At 38.9% G+C, this 19,213-nt stretch overlaps 1 protein-coding gene across 1 annotated transcript in view; it reads left to right on the top strand.

Annotated features, from left to right (window-relative positions):
- The first annotated feature begins 1,605 nt into the window (after positions 1-1,605).
- The window catches only part of EIF3H (eukaryotic translation initiation factor 3 subunit H), an 87,468-nt gene continuing 69,860 nt past the window's right edge, over positions 1,606-19,213 (top strand). Inside the window, exon 1 of the mRNA XM_082044137.1 lies at positions 1,606-1,763. Coding sequence (XP_081900263.1) covers positions 1,644-1,763 — 120 coding nt within the window. The 5' untranslated portion in view covers positions 1,606-1,643. The remainder of the gene's footprint in view (positions 1,764-19,213) is intronic.

Genomic DNA, 19,213 nt, shown 5'->3' on the forward strand with positions numbered 1-19,213 from the left:
CTTTCACCAACACCTTTGAAGTAGCCCACAGATCTCCAGCAGTCCATGGAGCTGAAAACCACTGTATTACCATAATCCTGTTTCTTAATCTTAGTTTTCTTTAATTAAAGCTGTTTGATCATATTTGCAAAGTTAAACTAGATATGCATGTGTACATAACAGCAAAGTGAAATATTGACTCAAGCAACTTTGTTGCCTAGAAAATCTTCAAAAGGCAATACTAGTGGAAGTGAGATGTTCAGTCATGGAAACCTGCGAAGGGCAGGATGCAGATTTGCAGTCCCTGTGTGATGGTTGAGCTCATTGGCCACGGCATCCTGCCTTGAAACTATGGCTCATTGTTGCATCAGCCTCTCCGCAAACCTATTTTCTAGAACAACTCCCTAATCCTGCTGCATACACACCCTTCAGTCTCTTTGGGGCACATTTGAACTCAGCGATGCTGCAATTGTGAATTTCCCTTTCAACTTCCATTTAACAGTTTTTTCCCCAATGGAACGTGTAAAGTGCAGTTCATCTTACCCAACTTTAGACATCTATTGCAAGCTGTTCTTAGCTAAGCTGGGTATCCAGGTTTCTTGTTGGTCAGTGCAGATCTAGTCAGTGAAATCAGTGCCATTTAGGATACGATTTGCATGGTGGTCATCATTATTGTACTCAATTCTTCGCTTGAATTTGTGCCAGCCCCGATGCAGGCAGCTGGTGGGGAATATCCTAAGTGATGTTAAAGCCATTTGTAGGCACAGACAATGCTGGATGTGTGTCAGCGGGAAAATGCAGATACATCAGCGCTGGTTGGTATGTTCTTCTCCCCTAGTTAGAAATTATTGTCAACTACATTGTTGAAAAGGTAAATTTTTATGAGGTCGCATATTAGGCATAGTGCCTGGACAGCTTTGTGGTGTTTGGTATGCCTGCCTTTCAGAGCCCATTTCATTTTTCAGAAGAATGTGTAGGGTTTGAAATACTTTAAAAAACAAATGAGAGCAGAAAGTCAAAAACAACAGTTAACTTTTAATACAACACTTAAACCTTTTCCCGGGAACATCATCAGTAGCTGATAGTTCAGCGTTTTGTTTGTATCTAATGATAAGGTTTTGTACCCCCCCTCAGTGCTCTGGTCATAGAACCACAGAACAGTTCGGGTTGGACCTTCAAAGGTCACCAGTGCAGCCCCTGCACTGACGGCTCCTTGTTCATGCTCAATCCACACCACTCTCCTTTTCTAAAGCTAAACCTTTCAATTATCTGATCTCTTGTATCTAGCTCGTATCCAGCTGGTTTAAGAGGTGTAAAGCTCCGCTGAGCGGGGCATCCCTTGGTCCCGCCGGGATCTGGGGTCCCCGGGCTCACACACGGTTCGCCAGCCGCCCCCACCATGTGGGGAGGAAAGGCCGGGCCTGCTCAGCCCCTCTCCCGTCCCAGGTCGGGGGCGCTGTGGCGGTCACCGGCGCCTGGCACAAAGCACCGGGCTCCTCCCGCCGAGTCGGTGTCGAAGCCGAGCGCGGTCAGACCCACCCGTGAGGAGCCGCCGCGGGGGCACCGCGCATGCGCTTCCCGCCGAGTTTCCGCCCGGAACCCTTTCCCTGTGTCTCCACTTCCGGTGTTTCATTTTTCCCTTTCCGGCCGGTGCGAGGGGAAAGATGGCGTCGCGCAAGGAAGGCTCCGGGGCTGCCGGCAGCGGCTTCGGCGCCTCCAAAGGCAAAGGCAAGGCCGCCGCCACGGGGGACTCGGCCGTCAAGCAAGTGCAGATCGACGGGCTGGTGAGCGGAGGGGCCGGGGCCGCCGCTGGCGGAGGGGCGGGCGGGACGGGGCGGCCGCGTGGAGCCGCCGGCGGGGCCGGTCCCGTGTGCGGGCGCTGCCGCGGCCGGGCCGGTGTCCGACCAGGGGACAGTGTCCGAACCGACAGGCAGGAGCGGTGCCGTCCTCGGCCCGAGCTCCCCACCCCGCGGACGGGCTCCCCGTCGGCCCATCCCGGGAGCGGGTTGTGGCTCTCAGCCGCTGTCAGCGCACGGATTAGTTGCTTTTAAATAGTCCCCTTTTCCTTCGCTCCCGCTGCCCTGGTGCTCCGGTTTCCTGTTCTCATCTTTCATAGCTCAAACTATTGAAAACTGTACAGGTGTAAGAGGTGGTGAGCACGGTGGGGTTTTCCTTCATATGTTTTGCTTTTTATCTTCTCTGTTAGGACTGTGAACACCTACCGTTTTTTATTAATAAAACACAAATCGACGGATTGAAGAGGTTTAGCAGAAAATGAAGCCACCCTAATAGGGATGATCCATGCTGATCTTAAGTAAAATAGTGTCTACTAAAGTGGGTTCTGGGCTTTGCTGCTGGATACACAAATCTTATGAGGGCTGGTTGATGGAGCTGGGGCTGTTCAGCCTGGAGAAAAGGAGGCTGAGGGGAGACCTTATCGCTGTCTGCAACTGCCTGAAAGGAGGTTGTAGCATGGAGGGGGTTGGTAGCTCCTCCCAAGTAACAAATGATATGATAAGAGGAAATGGCCTCAAGTTGTGCCAGGGGAGGTTTATATTGGATATTAGGAAAAAATCCTTCACGGAAAGGGCTGTCAAGCATTGGAACAGGCTGCCCAGGGAAGTGGTGAAGTCACTATCCCTGGAAGTGTTTAAAACACGCATAGACAAGGTTCTTAGGGACATGGTTCAATGCTAGAGTTAGGTTATTTTTGGAGTCAATGATCTTGAGGGTCTCTTCCAACCAAAATGATTCTATGGTTCTATGCATTTGAGTCAGTTCATGTCTCATACACTTGATACTACTCACAATGACACAGAGTGAGGAAAAATAGTTACTTAAGCTTCTTAAGGACAGAATCATTGTTTGTTACTTCTTGTCTTTCCCAGCTGTCACTGGAACACTGTACAGCTGAAGCGTGAAGGAGTCAGTGTACTGGTAATGAGAAGGAAGATCATAATTCTGGGGCAAGCTTTGAAGCCTATTCGGTGTTTATTAGTGATAGTCTCCAGTCATTGTCCTGGAGTTACACAGTATAGTAAATGTTTGGGAAGAGAAAGTGTACCTTATTTGTCTGTAGTGGTTCTTATGAAAGAGTCTATTTGAATTCATTAGTGGATTTTTGCAGTATTCTGTTCAACTGTCTGCATATCTGTGCCTTTGGTGCACATAGCGTTTTCAAAGAGTGGTGAAAACTGACCAGTTTTGAAATGGAGCCCTAAAAATATAGGAGCTGACAGCAAACTGCTGCTGTTGCAAGCAGGCTAGAGCCAAATGGACAGTGGTATGCATGTGGCTTTTTATTAGCAAGTTTGAGGAAACAACGAAAAAGGGAATAGTTAAGAGCAGGATACAGGTTGACGCCTTTAATTCAATTTCTGTGGGTGTAAAACCTGTTTTGTCAGCTTTGGACTTAGTAACAACTGTTAAGTTGGATTCCTTTTGTTTCTACTTCGATGAAAGAAAGAGAGCAGATGTTTCAAAACTGTTCCCTACCAGATGTGTAATCTGCTTTGTGAACTACTATTCGTTCAGATCAATTGTGAGTGGCTCTGATGGGCTGCTTCTGACAGTCCAACAAGTACCTGTGAATTCTTCTTGCTTTATGCTTTTTTTTTTCTGCTTGTGTATTCTTCTGGTACATCACAGTGGTGCCTCTTGCATGGAGTCTGTATGGAGGAAGGTAACTTACTGAAAACAGTAGAAAGCTTTCACCTTTCCACCTACTGAAGATATCTGCCAATGGATCTTACACAAAGTGTTCTCAGGACAGCCAGTGTGGTTCACACACTTCCATGACAACTGTGGTGAAATGTTTGCATAAATTTGCTTGCTTTGTGAACGAAGTGGCTCCCACTGCAAGTCCTTAGACTGTCTTACTGAAATTCTGCTAAAACATTCTAATATCTTGCTGATTTGAATGTCTCATCCGTGCTCTCACGAAGTAACAAGACTTCATCAGTCAACTTGATGATGACCAGAGTGATCATGTGCCAATATTGGGGATGAATTTTGGTGGGTGTCAGGGCAGTTACCGATCTCGTTCTCTTCACTGGTGCCTCATCTCTTGGCAGTGGCATAAGCAATCCTTTCAAATGGGACTGCTTTGAAAGCAAAGGCGTGCAATGGATGTTGCTTTTAGGTCTGTGTGTGCAAAACAGAAGATGCACCAGTCTTCTCTATGTGTGAGAATGTGAACGTACTTTTAGAAAGCTTGTTATTTCAGAGAAACAGTAAAATAAAATGTTAGTAATGAAGAGAAGTTCTAAATGTCAGTATGTTAGCTTAAAACATATTACATAATTCTGCAGAAATACCTGCTTTTCTGGCCTCCTTTTAAATTTGGTATAACTATAGAGCATCCTGTAGTTAACGTCTATTAATCTTATTCCATATTTTGTTACGTAATGATCTAATTTGGATTTAGATCAAGTACAATTTTATTTCAGGTAACACAGTAGTAAAATAAAAAGCACTGCCATGGCAAGAGTAAAAGCTAACTTTTGGTTATGAATGAAACCCCAACTAATAAGACAGGCTAAATTCACATAACTTTAAAAAATGTTAGTACTGTTGAGTATTCTACTAAAAAAAATAGCATCAAAATTTAAGAAGATTGAGGAGAACTGTAGATATTTGGTAACTTGATTGATGTACCTGAATGTTTGTTTATAAAATGCCTCTGAAATTGAATGTGAACGTAGATTTCCAGCGACGAAATTGAATGTGAACGTAGATTTCCAGCCTTCACAGTTTGACAAGAAAGAGGGGAATATAAAAGTCTATACCTTTTTCTGTTAGTTTTTCTACAAGATTAAGGTATCAGTCATCAAATGATACGTACGGCTATCTACTGTGTCAGCATCATTATGTGATTCCAAGTATTTTATTCTAGTCTTGATAGCTTGAGCATGGTTTTATTTTCTGAATAATTTTTGAGAGATCTGTAGCAGACAAATTATCAGTATATACAGTTACATGGGCAGTTTCAAATTAAGAATGTCTTTTGTAAAGTAAAATAAGCAGAAGTGGGTGGTATCTTTCATCCAGCTCAAGAATACAAGGAACGACTGCAATATCAAAGAAAATGGACTCTATCCAGTTACTTTTACAACACAGAAAGAGACACTTGTTGCACATGGATTCAGAGCTACTGATGTTGAGGAGATTTGTTAAATAAGGCATCTTTGAGGTGCTCCCTTCTTGGAAATGGTCATCTTCTGGATTATTGAACTGAGTGGGTATTGCAGTTTAGACTGTGATGAACAGAAATACAAGATTTCTGTTATTCCATTTAAGACAATGTTGTGATCTGCTTTGAGTTTGTTTAATAATGTGGCAGCCTATGATTGTTCTACATATCACTGTTTTGCTCATCCCTAGTGAGTAGGGATATGTACTCTATATTTGTACCACTAAGGGATAACAGGCTTTTAGTTGCATATTATGGAAAGTCCTAATATGTCACTGGTTTATGCCATCATAAGGTGTGCTCATCCAGCTTGTGTTGGTTCAACTAAAAAAGTATCCCATGTGTTTAAGTTTTTATGTTGAGCTTTTGTTGATATAGCACTGTGACAGAAAAACTATATGTGAAAAAATCTACAGTGAAAGCAGTTTCCAGTGTAGGTGGTCTAGTCTTTCTAAGAAATTAGAAATTGCAGGGTAAAAAAAATAATCCTCCAGAAACTCATATTTATAATGTGCTTTTTCTTTCAGATGAGATGTAAGTTTTCGAGTATTTGTTTTTGGCCATCCTGATGAAAAGATCAGCAGATGAGTGCAATATATGATATTTTGTTGTCTTTGCTTCCTGTTGTAGAAATTTGAATGGAGATTCCATTGTGTTCTCTCCACTCAAGTAGCCCAAAGAAAACTTCTGTTCACAGTAGTGGTGATCACATGCATAGGATATTTGTTTTTATTTTTTATTTGCCCCTGTATAGCTGTGGGTAAGAAGCCTTTTCATATTTCTGCTCTTTTTGAGAGATTAGCACTGAACCCGATCACTCAAATGTATGATGATTATGACCACAGGGAGCTTCATGAAGACTCTCAAATGCCTTCTGGAGTTCTTAGAAACAGTAATTGTAAATTTTATAGTGAGTGTCCATCTGTGATAAGCACAGAAGAACCAATTATGATTTTAATATAAGAACAAAAAAAAAAAAAAAAAAAGAATGAATGGATCTTTGCAGCTTGATTTGCAGTATATTTTTGGACCTAATTAGAGCTCGTACCTTCTTAAAGCTGTTTGTCCATTTGGAGAACTGTAAGCTTTTTTACCTTGTGCAGTTTGCTTTCTGAAGGCATTTTTAGAATGTGAGCGAGCTTAGTCTTCAAATAGTCTCTTTACTCAGCTATCTGCATGCACAGAGTTCTCTTGAAGTAAGTTTAGTTTCTTAGATTTAGTAAAACCACCAACAACTTTGGAAGTACAAGTGGAAGAACATATATAAGCACGGAAATCCTCTAAGTTTTCCTTCTATAGGAAACTAGACTAATAATTCTACTGACTCAGTGTCTTATTGGAATGTGCGTTACTGATGTGGTCACCTCCAACTGTTTTGTAGTCACATTTTAAGAGAAGTGCGGGGTTAAGATCACTCTATGATCATCTTTTGCCGCTTGCGAATGTAAATTTAAAGAGAATTCAGACCTATGAAGACTAAAAATTACTCCGGTTTATTAGTAGTTCTGGAGCTTCTGCTGACTCTCACCTACCTGGTGGTAGAGCAGGACAGCTAGTTCCAGATATACCGGCTGCATTCCCAGTTGACTGCAACTGTATTTGAGTGGAAAAGTTGTGATTGTGACCAGACATCGAGGAATCTCTTGCAGATAATGAAATTTTGTCTCTGTTCACTTATTCATTGAAAGGAAGGACATATAACATAGGCTTTTTCTAAGCTTCCTGTAGTGGGGAGAAAGGATGGCACAGCTCTGGTGTGTGTGTGTGCGAGGAATGCGCAGAAGGAAAGAACGTGGGACTTCCCAGTTGTTCGCGTGCAGCAGATTGTCCCATTGTTTTTTCCTGCTGGGTGGGGAAGTGTCAACAGATATGACAAATGTTGTGAAGTGTAGCATTTACTACGCTTGCTGGAGGCCCTTGTGATTTTTTTGTGTAGCTAGTGGGGTCCAGGTATGTAAGAGAACCATATTATAGCTTCAACACTTATAGATTTCTGGCAATATCCACGGGTGTAGTTTAGACTAGGTTGTGCATGGCTTTGTGAGATGTTTCTTCAACACTTAAAAGCTTGCTGGATTTTCAGTTTCACAGTTGTATAACTCTTAAAAGCCATTCTCAGGATCTTCCCCAAAGGGGTAATAATTATCACATGCTGTCTGAAATAAATGTAAAGCAATGCTGTAATTTGCTTACCTTTTTCTTTTTTTTTGCAAGAGGTGTTGATGGGCTCTTGTTTGTTGTACTTCTAGGAATTTTTTAGTGGGGGCTGAATCTTTTTGGAATTCAGCTGCTGAAATTAATCAGATTTGGTTCACTGACATAATGTATTTTTCCTTCAGGAAGGTACAATAAATTTCAGACTGCAAGCTGATAGATTTTTAGAACCTAAGCGATAGTTATTCCTTTGAATGGAAAGAAATTTTCAGGTTAGCTGAATAGATGTGCCAGTTTTATTAGTAGCTACCTGTACAGTCAAGTGACCTGTGTTAATCTACAAAAGGAAAGATACATGTATCTATGAACTAAAATTAAAAACTAGAGTTACTCCATGTGGTGAGTTATGGGTTGTTTTTGACCACTAGTATGTATATAATGGGTATATGGAAACTTTTTTTGGGAAAATAATATAGCTGTGGGTTGGGAGACTGGGATCTTTTAGCAAGGCAAGTGCGCCGGCTGCTACGCCAAATAAGTGTTTTTTTTAATCAAATTCGCCTTCAAAGTAGTGAGAAGGAATTATGTTGTTACTGGGAAGCTGTTCCGTTATCTGCAAATCCTCTGCATGAGGATATTCTGGGAAGGAGAGTAAAAGTAAAGGAAAATAATTCCTTATCCAACTAAGTCCTTAAGCACCAATATATGACTTTTATTTATTTTTTCTTTTTTAAAAACCTAACCCCTTGAATTTATGTATGCATTTAAAAATTTATATCCAGTAATGCTTTGGAGAACACAGTGTTGATTGACTGAATAAAGTTTTCTTATACATTGCTCTTGCATAAGAAAATACTTGGAGCTTTAACAACATGCTAAAGCATTAATATGCACATTGCTCTGATTATTTCATTACTGGGAATGATGTTTCCTTTTTTATTAAACCGCTGCATATTAAGTCATTTTACACCCATTGCACACAAATTTTACATATTGTAGAAAGTAGTAAAAGCTATGTAGGCTTCTCAAAACAACTGTAGGTTTCTATTCTTTATCTTCATAGCTGCTAATGTGGAAAGGCTCAATACTGGTAACCAATTACCATCCCATAGTTAAAGGATATTGCTGAAGCTTTCAACAGAAGCCTTTATGGACAGCAGTGGATGAGGTTTACCTGAATCTTCAGGCCATCAAACTGAGGTGAGGGTTGGAGGCCATGTTAATACTCAAGGTGATCTTCTAATGCCAGGTAAAATTAGGTATTAATATTTGTTTGAGGTACTTAATTCTGTGAGTCTTTGAATATGTGTTTAGGTGTACCTATTAAAATTTGTGTAGAACTTATGTTAAACCTTAAGATATCCTTGTCAGTTTATTTATATTAAATACAAACATTAATTGGCTAAAACATAAATATGTCAAGAAGATGGTTAGAAGTTGTAAGCCTTGTTTGCCCTTGTATTTGCAGCAGTGTGCTATAGTGTAGATGCTTCTCTTGTGTCAGATATGACTGATTTAATCAAAGATTGTTACTCTCAGCTTGGTTACATCATCCCTGATTTGGTGATGGTGTAGTGTGCCTAATGGTTTGTATTCTCATTTATGGCATATAGAGGTTTTTGTTTTTTTTTTTTTAACATAAATAAAAACATGCGAGTCTGTGTTTTTAAAAACACCCTAACATTATTGAATTGTTTTTCGATAGTTACTCTACTCACAGTTATGGTATTTAAGTTGCTTGTGCCTTGTTTTCTTATTACCAGCCATTTTTGTCCTAAAGGCTTACAAGAGAGAGGACTATCTCCCCAGCTGTTTATAGGGAAAGCTGGTTGGCTTCTTGGGTGGGGAGCTCTTTGGTACAATATGTTTGGTCCTAGTAAATGAAATAAGGTACCATGTTTACTGACCATGAGTTCTTGAGACTCATCTTGCAAATGTTTGTTTAAGCACTTTTTAAAATGACAACTTTTGGCACTCTTGGAAAGAAAGCAGTCAATGTCCATGGTATTTGAGTCATTGGTAATAACAGCGAAGCCTGTATTGAATTGGCTAAAAATCTTTGACATTTCCTAAGTTGTCAAGATTGTGCTTTTCCTAGCTTTTACTGTAGTTTCTTCCCTTCTCTGTTACCCTTTTTGAAGACTTCACAAGAATGCCCAGGCTGTGTGTTTTGCCCGCTGTTCTCTGCACAGTTTCTTGACATTGCAGACCTGTAAAACAGGATTTCAGGATATAATATCCTTCAGGCTGTGTTTTGTGTGTCCTCTGGAGGAGTTCAAGTGGAACTTTAAGTTGAAGTTTAATCCATTTGACTTTTCTTTGACATGTTTCCCTAAAAATTTAGATCAGATTACACTGGCACTGAGAGTTAATGTGGGAATTGAATCCTAGCTTGATGTGTTCATGGATACCTTGAACCATGGAGAAGACAGAAGCATTTTTTTAATAGCTGGGTGGTATATATATGCTTTCTGTTAATCATCAGGTACTATGAGTTGCATGAACCTAACCAGACAGGAACTTCTGACATATAATCTGTGCTTACATTCAGAAGAGAAAGCGTCGATGTGTACGAGCAAGTTGAAAGGGGAAGAACCTCCTTGGAATATAAGATTGCCCAAATTTCAGGCTTAGTGAAGTTGAGCCAGTGAAGTTCTGAGGCGTCACACTGTGTTGGCTCTCTCACCCCAGCTGGCTGCCTGGTTCGTGACACTTCAGCAGGACAGTTAATAACACTTGATGGAAAATGTCCCCCAGTGTCTGACCTGCTGGATTTTATGAGTTACCTTTGTCGGTTACCAGAGTAACAGTGGTACAAATCAATGTGGTAAAGAGTTGGATGAAGTGTTCCAAGTACACAATCTGTTCTTCTGTGTTCTTTATGCCTCTTTTTACATTGGCACATTTCTATTTAAAGCAAAACTAAAAAAAAATTATATATTTATTTATTTATTTTGTTGCTGCTGGTTTGCTAATCTATGGTCCTCCCTGTTCTGGATCTGTAAGTGATTTCTTCCAGCAAGTAAGAGACTTTTTTTTTTTTAATTATTATTTTAATTTTTTTTTTATTTGTGAACTCTTGCTGTTGATTTAATTCTTAAATATAGACACTATCTCCTTTGAGATTTCTTAACCTGAAATAGTTAAAGTACCTACATCATGGCAGTTTTAGGATTAAAATGTCAGTGTGTCTCATCAATGGGTAGCAGGTATACTTGCTAACAGAGCACAAACTTTAAATGATTTGTAAGAGTGCACTGGTGCATTCAGCATCTACTAAGTGTCATGGTAAGTACACTCTAGTGAGGCATTTAGAACTAGAACATCTGGTATCACTTCATACCATGAAACTAGTGTGCTGACAAAAGGAGTTAATCTCAGTGTGGAGGTGGTTTAATGTGTTGAGCAGTGTTACACTTCAGGACTTGAAGGGGAAGATATTATTTCAAAACACCCTTTTTTTGCTGTGGGCAAGGAGAAATGATGTGTTGCCTTCTACACTACTGTTATTAACAGTTACACATCTCATTGTTTTTTGTTCCTGTTATATGCGTCTCAGACTGGTCTCTTGCCTTGTAATTATGTATGCATAGCTGTTGAAAACTGTAAATCATGCTCTTGTGGTATCTGTTTGGCTGTGTTAATATCAAGGAAAATAATATTTCCAACAAATAGCTTTCAAATAATTTACTACATTTTGGTGATTAAAATGTTACATCAGAAGCAAATGAGATAATAAGCATCACTTTTGTTTCTTATTTAGGTGTAAAATATGACTCTTGTATCTACGAGTGTGGAGGTGACAGCTGTTGGCTTTGCTGAGACAACGCTTTATGTCCTCTTGCACACTGAAGGGTTCTTAAATATTCTCCTTTGGTTTCCAGTTCATGGTAACTGCAGTAGAGCTTTGCAGCTGATGTGCAGCTTGGTGTGGGTTAGGGCAGCCTGCAGCAGGTCACAGGCAGAAAAATGACAGATACAGATACTGAAAGGCCCTTTGTGTTGGTATAAAATGAACATATTTTATGCCCTATTATGTCTTGGGACTTCTTCTCTTGGCTTTTATCTAAATCTTACAGATTTTATGAGAGGCCTTGTAAGATGAAGAACAAGTCTTTTGTTTTCTCTAGTCTTTAAAAAAAAGATAATCTATTTTCAACTTATTGTTGCTTTAGTCTTTTTTTTTATTAATCTTTCTTTGCCAGAGGCATTTTTTGGATGTGATTACTTTGTGTTTTTTTCCCATATTTACACACATGCTCAAAATACATTCTCAATGTAGAGTTTTGAGCAGGCTGTTCTTTCATATTTGTTAATCTTCAGGCAGTGTTAAGATTACAGAGATGTAATACCTGCTTTTGCAACAATGCTTAGCAGTTACATTACTGCATGTCAAGTGTATCATAATGGGAAGTAAATACATTGTTAATGTAAGAAATTGGAAAATTTCATGTCTCTATATTAAGAAATCTTATTAGTCTTTTGTAAGACTATCCAGAACCTAAAATCAACAGTGCAAATAAAGACAATATAACTGGTTTAGCTTTTATGTCTTTTGTAGCATACATAGAAAAAGTTAATTTTATGTGGGTGCATATTTAAGATAAGCATTTAATTCACTTTTTTTTTTTTCCTTGTCTCAATCCAATTTTAAAGTTAATAGAGAGGTTTATTTACTCACTGGAGTTTGAGGATGCACCTCAATTTTGCTGCGTGCATGCAATAACAGGCTAATTCTCTTTTTCAATGTTTGGTCTTTTACTGGAAAAAGGGGGGTTAGGATGGTGCTTTGAGTGCATAAGGCTTGTCAGTCTCAGCCTTTGTTCTGCTTAAACGTTGTATCCTGCTTTGCAGGCCATTTGCTGCGCATCCTTCCCATTTGGTGGAGCCCCATATTTGTGCAACAGGCGATATAGAGTATTTGTGTTAAGTGCAATGCCCATGTGGTGTTTAGGATCTTAGTTGGAGGTGTAAGTCACTTCTGGTCAATTTTTTTTTTTTGATGCATACCTGAGAAAAACAAGCAATCTCATTGACAAAATTCTTCTTTACCATAGGGCTGAGTTTTGAACACTTAAAGCTTGGTTATTTTTTATGATTACATTTTTATCAATGCAGAAACTGAACTGTTTTTTTTAACTTTAGATGGCATATTGGGTATTTATTACAGCTATCATATTACTTTTTGGGAACAATCTGAAAGCCATACTACCTTATTCATTGGCACTCTCAGTGATAAAATTAGAATGATCTTTTTTAATTTCACTGTCACAGTAGCTGTTATTAGAAATGGAGCTCTTCTGAAAGTGGGTTTCACATGACTGTGTTCAGATTGGTGATACAAAGGCAAGTCTTATCTTTATTTGAAAGATGGAAAAGCTGAAGCTTACCAGCAACAACTTACTTTCATATTTTTTTCTTCAACTTTATACTTTAAGTCAGCAGGAGAATAGACTCTATCCAGGCTCGGTTCTCTGGATCGCGCTACCTGTGAGGAGGAGGATCTGTCTCTGCCGCAGCCCCTTCACACATAACCAGGCATTTGCCAGAAAGGATAAGTGCTGGAGTGTGGAAAAAACTGTTGCACAAAGGGTTGTGAATTATTAAAATGACATGGAAGTCATGTCCAGTAGGGATTTTACTGGTTACTTGGAAGCATCTGTTGACTGCATATGGAAGTCATGATGTGAAGACACACCCTGAAATAGTGTATGTATTCCAGTTCCGTTGTGCAGGGTGTGGGCTTTGGGAAAGATCCGCAGTCTCAGATCAGCCCCCGCTCCCTCCTCCCCATTTGGCTCTGCCCTATTGTACTAATTTTTGAAGGTCAAATAGATAAGCGTAGCTGTCTTGCAGTTTCTCTTCAGCTTCAAAATGATAATAGTTTGGCACAATCTGATTACAAAATAGGCTGTTAAATAGAATTTGCTGCTGCTGCTTTGGGCTGTCATCTTTCAATCTTTCCAGAGGAAGCTGCTGGAAGTTGGTGGTGAAGAGAGAACCTTTTGCCTGCAAATACACTACTAGCTCCATGAGCACTGCGAATATTTGAATGATGGTGATTCACTAATACACAGAACATACATATCAACTGTGTGTTGAAGTATAACCATAAAGCTCTGGTGTATCAAGTGGAAAATGTTGAAACTGTGCCTGCCTTTACTGCTTCTATATAATTTCCATATGTTGTGCTCTAAAGGAGTATATTCATGTGATTTCATTCTTGAGATGATGGCTGGGTATTGAATTCATTAGAAATAATAAATATAAATTGTATCGGCAATTTACAAAAATTGCCTAAAGTACTGAATGTTTTCAGAAGATTTGAGTTCAGTGAGATTTGTGAAATAGAAGAAATAATATACTAAGTAGTCCTGGGGAAATGCTCCATCCCACTTGTAGAAGAATTTTGGATGTTATCACAGCCCTATTACTGCCTCCTAACAGTGTGCTAATAACATCTAATGCCCTGCTGCTCGCAGGGCTGAAATCCTGGGGCTGCCTTACAGAAATGTTTCTAGAAGAAGTGAGTCTGCGGTGCCTGTGGCCCTCATGGTTTCCATGGGAATGAGCATGGATCCACGTACTGTGAAATGTGTTATGAAACTTTGTATTGCGGCAAATACGTTGTACCAGTGTGTGAACAGGGCAATGGAGAATTGAAATACCAAAATGTAATGGTGCGTTTTTACTTCAGGTTGAGGCAATATTTAAAGTGTACTAATGGCTTGTGAACAACCATGGAGTTGGTTGCTAACCTGAACTGTTGTGCAGTCTAAAAATGAACTAAAATATAGTGGGACAAAAATCAGGAAGAGATTGGTCTGTTAGGTAAAACACACCTTGATTAACATTCATTTTTTTTTCTGTGTTTTAATAAAGTTTTATTTTCTCCACTATTTAATGAGTTTTGGTGCACTGCAGTTTGTGTTTAACTTATTCCCTTTGCAAGAACAAGCAGGTCACTTGGACGTGAGTAAATAAGTGATTTAAACAGATGTTTCATGGTACCTGCAAGACAGCAGCTGATTAATGTAAGTTCCTGATACAGTCAAGGAAGACCACAGCCTGTGAAAAACTAACAGACCTCTAAGCAAAACCCAGTAATATCCCCTTCTAATGTATTTGTACAAAACCAGCTTCATGTCTGTGCTATTTCAGTTCTTCAGGCTGAGTTCCCACCTACCTATTTATGTCAGTAGCAAAATCTTTTCCATGGTATATTTTAGATTAGGTGTTTACTAGTTTTTTTTTTGTTTGTTTGTTTGTTTGTTTTCACTTTCTATGTCTGGTTTTATATAAATCAGTGATTTTTTTAATAATTTGGAATAGAGTTGGGTGTGTGGTTTTTGTTGTTTTTTTTGTGTTTTTTTTTTTTTTGTAGGTTTTATGAGTTTATTTAAATCCCTACAGCTTTTGAAGTGTCCTAGTAATAAAATGAGTGAGAAGGGAACCCAGGTGTAAGCACTGGGTGTGCTTCCAGTAAGTGCTGTGTGTGTGTGTCAGTCACTTAGTGGTGTCTGTATAAGCCTGGCCTTGTGCTCTGTGAGCCACCCCCTTCGCTGGAAGGCTGTATCGCCAGAAAGGCCCTGTTCTTGTTAGACTGGGCTTTCCCTCTTGCTTGAAGGGAATTCTAGAGCTCTTGAATCACAGGAGTTTGGAAGTAGTTCTTAGAAAGACAAATACCAAAGCAGAAAGAGCAGATACTTACGAAGTATTTAAATGGGGTATTTTCTGGTGGTGGTTTAAGCTTTGCATTCAGTTTGTGTTGAACATGTTGCTGAGGTAGACAAAATCTGTGTAACAGAGTTACAGAAAGTGGAAAACAAATCAAATGTTTGCTTTTCCAGACTGAGCTTCAGGGCAAGCGTGGTACAGCTCATCGGCCGTGCCCCGAAGAGTGCACAGAACCAGTTGATGTTCAGGAAAGGAAGATAAAATGGGCTTGTCACTGACTTTGAGATGTGCCTTGAGTCAGGCGCTTACTGAGATAAAGTGGCAAGGTATATTCTGTTTAGCTTAGTGTTGTGAATAGATGTTATCACCATCTTTGTCCTCTTGGAAAACACAGGAAGGTGTTGAGTTAGATGGCTATAAGAACTTTATGAGGCAGAAGGTAATATGGAAGACAATAGATTCCTGTAGTTACAGGGTGGTATGTTTCCTAAACCAAGTAGAAGTGACAGAAAATACTGACGTTAAATCAATAATCTGTTATGATTTGGGTAGTTTTCTTCAGCCGAACGTACATATTGTGGAGCTGAAGGTTACTGATGTTCCCTTTTGTAGTTAAATCATCTGAAATCTTGAGGTTTACAAACTAAGCTGTTGATATGGTATAAGCTGGTGTAATAAGTCACCCAGGGAACAAAAAGCTTTGGATGCTCTTCATATGCTTTCTAATATTCAAAAGCATTCAAATAGTACAGGAGCATGTAACATTCTGCCCGCTCTGCACCGCCCCTCCCCCCCCCAAAAAAAAAAAAAAAAAGCCCTACAGTTCAAGATGAAATATTTTCCATTCACTTTAACATGGATTTCAAAAATGATTTGGTACTGACGACCTACATGAGACAAAACCAACAGAGTCCTATGATTTATAATTTCTGTGTGAAAATATAGGTAATATCCCCTGTTTGAGGACCACCTCAGATCAATACACATTGTTCATAATAGTTGAGTTCAGGCTTAGCTCCAGGAAACATCCATCCTCCTGTAAAAAAGAGATATAGATATTTGCACCTGATTGAGATGGTATAAAATGTCATGCATCATTCCGTTATGCCTTCTACATAATTACTGTTTTTAAGCCCCAAATTTCTGTCAAGTTCAGAAATAAGATTTTAACATCTGGTGTTTATTAGCTGTTGAGTGACATAAAATGTAAACGTACTATTCCAAGAACTCTATTTTCAAAGGCTCTGTAACTGTTGGTGTCAGGGCTCTCACCAGTCAGGATAAATGTAAAATGTTGTGGGGCATTTGAGACCTCCTGCCCAAAGGGCGGTTATTGTACTTGCTAGACAGAATAGCGAGGGTTAGTATGTTCAACTGAAGTAGCTTTTTGATTACTCGTCAGGGAATTAAAATATATATTTTGTTTTTTTGGCCACCAGTCATAGTTAGGATTTAAGAAAGCTGTCAAAACAACTATAATAATGTTGAAGGTCTTAATAGAAAACAATTTTTTACTTCTGAGATAAAACTCGTCTAACCGTTTTAAGAGCTTTTATTCCAAAGTTAAGCATAAGGAAGAAAAGAACAAATGTTTAGACATCCATCATGTCATAAATGGTAAAAAAATCGGTACTGTTGAATAAGAAATGTAGAAGAATTCAAAAATCTCTTCAGGTTATCTCGAACATACATCTACGTGAATTCAGGTTTTGAGTATCAGTAAAGATTGTCATATTTCTGAAGATCAGTATAATGTGGAAAATTCAGTTTCATTTTTAATCTTCAGTTCATCTCATGGCGCAACTTCGTGTGGTGGCAGCCCTGGCGTCATGAAGCTTCATATCCAGCACCTGTTGACTTTGTGCTTTTAATGTGCTATCTGTCTAACAGGGCTTTCTAGAACATGTTTCTGTGGACAGCACTGATTAAGTTGGAATTTTTTATGTGCGTATGTAAACATCTGTCTGCTTAATCATCCAGAGGAGAGTGTTATGTGTATTAGACATGTGTTTTCTTACTCTTAACTGTTGCAGTGGTATCTTTAATTTACTTCAGAGTTCCTTTTCTCCTGGCAGGAAAGTTGGGAGACTTTGTTCCTGTCTTATCAAGTGGTGCTATAGCCAGGAGACAGATCAGCTCAGAGCAAGTTTTTGCTTGGTCAGCTTCCAGAACTTGTTGTTTGTAAGTATAGGATAAGCACTTATCTGTAGTGTGCAAGAACCTCATCTGGAACTATTAAAAATAACATTGCCCGTGTTTCATTATATCTTACTCTAGTTCTACCTTTTTTTTTTTTTTTTTCCCTCATTTTCCTAAGTCTTTGTTTAAAAACAAAGCCATTCTGTGCTTACTGGAGGATTTCAGAACTGATTAATTAAATTTCATTTTTGCATAGCTAATTTGTTAAGTTTCGGCACAACACAGGTAGATTTGCTTTTGGTGTAGTTTGAACTGGGGAAACAGGCAGGGCCACTAAATTAATGTGAAATTTGATGTGTAAAATTTGGTATGTCTTCGTTTGGATATTACTAAACAGATCAACTAACTCACTTTTTGCAGAGGTGCCATATATGCATTTAATGTGTATCAGGTAGATGTCTTGATTCTGGGCATCCTTGAGTTTAGCACAATTCAAGCTCCATTGCATGAGTTATTAGTAATGATAGTTGAGATCTGTCCATTTACAAAACTATATTAACAGTTCTCTCTTGAACTTTGTGGTAGGAGTTTAGGTAAAATTGCTCATGCTGTAGTGCTTAAATGTAAATGTTCACGATGGTTTGAGTTCGAGAAGACTCCATATGTGATACGGATGTGTTTGAAATGTATTGGACGCTATTAGCGGTAATAGCTTTCAAATTTTTTTTGCCAAGCTAAATATTAGAATCATAGAATCAGTAGTGTTTAATGTTGAGAGGAAGTGGACATCGCAGCGCCTTCCACATTTGGTGCCCTTGTCGGTTGGTTGAAAAACATCCACATAACACAGAGTTATTTACACTCTGTCCCCATCCTCTACCCACATGCTGGCAGTTGGTGCTAGTGGTTGTGCCGACAAAGCTTTCTTGGGTGGGAAAGAATGTTAAGCATTCCAAAAGGTTTAAATACTTGATTTAAGACTGTAAATCAGCTTGTTACATCGTGTATCCAGTGGGCTCACAGAAGCTCCCTGTTGTTTGATGTCACATCTGTAAGACAGGTACTGCAAATCTGCTTTCAGTGTGGTGACTGTCAGCTCTCTGGAACACATTCATAAATGAATCTTCTGTGCTTTCATTTGCTGGTGTCTCTCTTAAGAGAAATACAGGAATGTGTGTCTTGACATATTCATGTTCTTACAGCAGAATCTTCCCAGGACCCCCCAAGGGCTTATGATACTTCGTGTTATAGGTATTTCTGTAATGAAATACAAACTTTTGAAATTAACAGCAGTGATTTCACCATGTAGCCAAGGTTAAAATTTGGCATTATGCTCCTACAGCTACAACATGTATCTTTGAAGTTTTTAATAATTTTAGAATGGTTCTTTTTTTCCATAGTATGACTTCATTCTTAATGTTTGAGCATTGCTTTGCAGATTTGAAGACTAGAAACACTGCTGACCTGTGAACTTTTTTTTTGGTTAATTGAGGTTTAATGGCCATTAAAATCTGATAAGTGGCTATTCCAAGCGATTAAATTGATTTGGTATTTTGAACACTAAATTTACAAGACTGGGGACTCTTGAATTTGTATATCCTTTTCTAAACAGCCTTTGTGTACCTAAATATTTCTTACATACTAATTGAGTTTACTGAATCAAGCTGCATGCTATTATTGACTTGTGTGTTTTGAGGTATCAGAATTTAGAAATAGGATATTTTTTTGTTTTTTAAACGATAAGTCAAATTACTTGATACATTTTTTCACTTAAGTACATAGCCTTTCCTGGTTGGCCAGCTACATTACTTAAATAACAGTAACAGTTGAAATGTGGTTTTGGTTACTGTTAATTTCATGTAGCAATGGTATAACAGTGAAGGGTCTAAGGGCATTATAAACCAAGTATAGTTTGTACAAAGAGGCAGTGTCTCTTATTAGTTTAATAGGAGGATGGGAATTGTAAATAGTGTTTGGAAAGCGAATCAGCGTTGGATGAAAGGTGGGTTATACTGGTGCTCATTTACATTTCACTGGTATGTTTTTTACTGTGTCATGTGGAAAAATTGATTT

Source organism: Streptopelia decaocto (assembly GCF_964273445.1).
Source record: "Streptopelia decaocto genome assembly, chromosome: 2".
NCBI lineage: Eukaryota > Metazoa > Chordata > Aves > Columbiformes > Columbidae > Streptopelia > Streptopelia decaocto.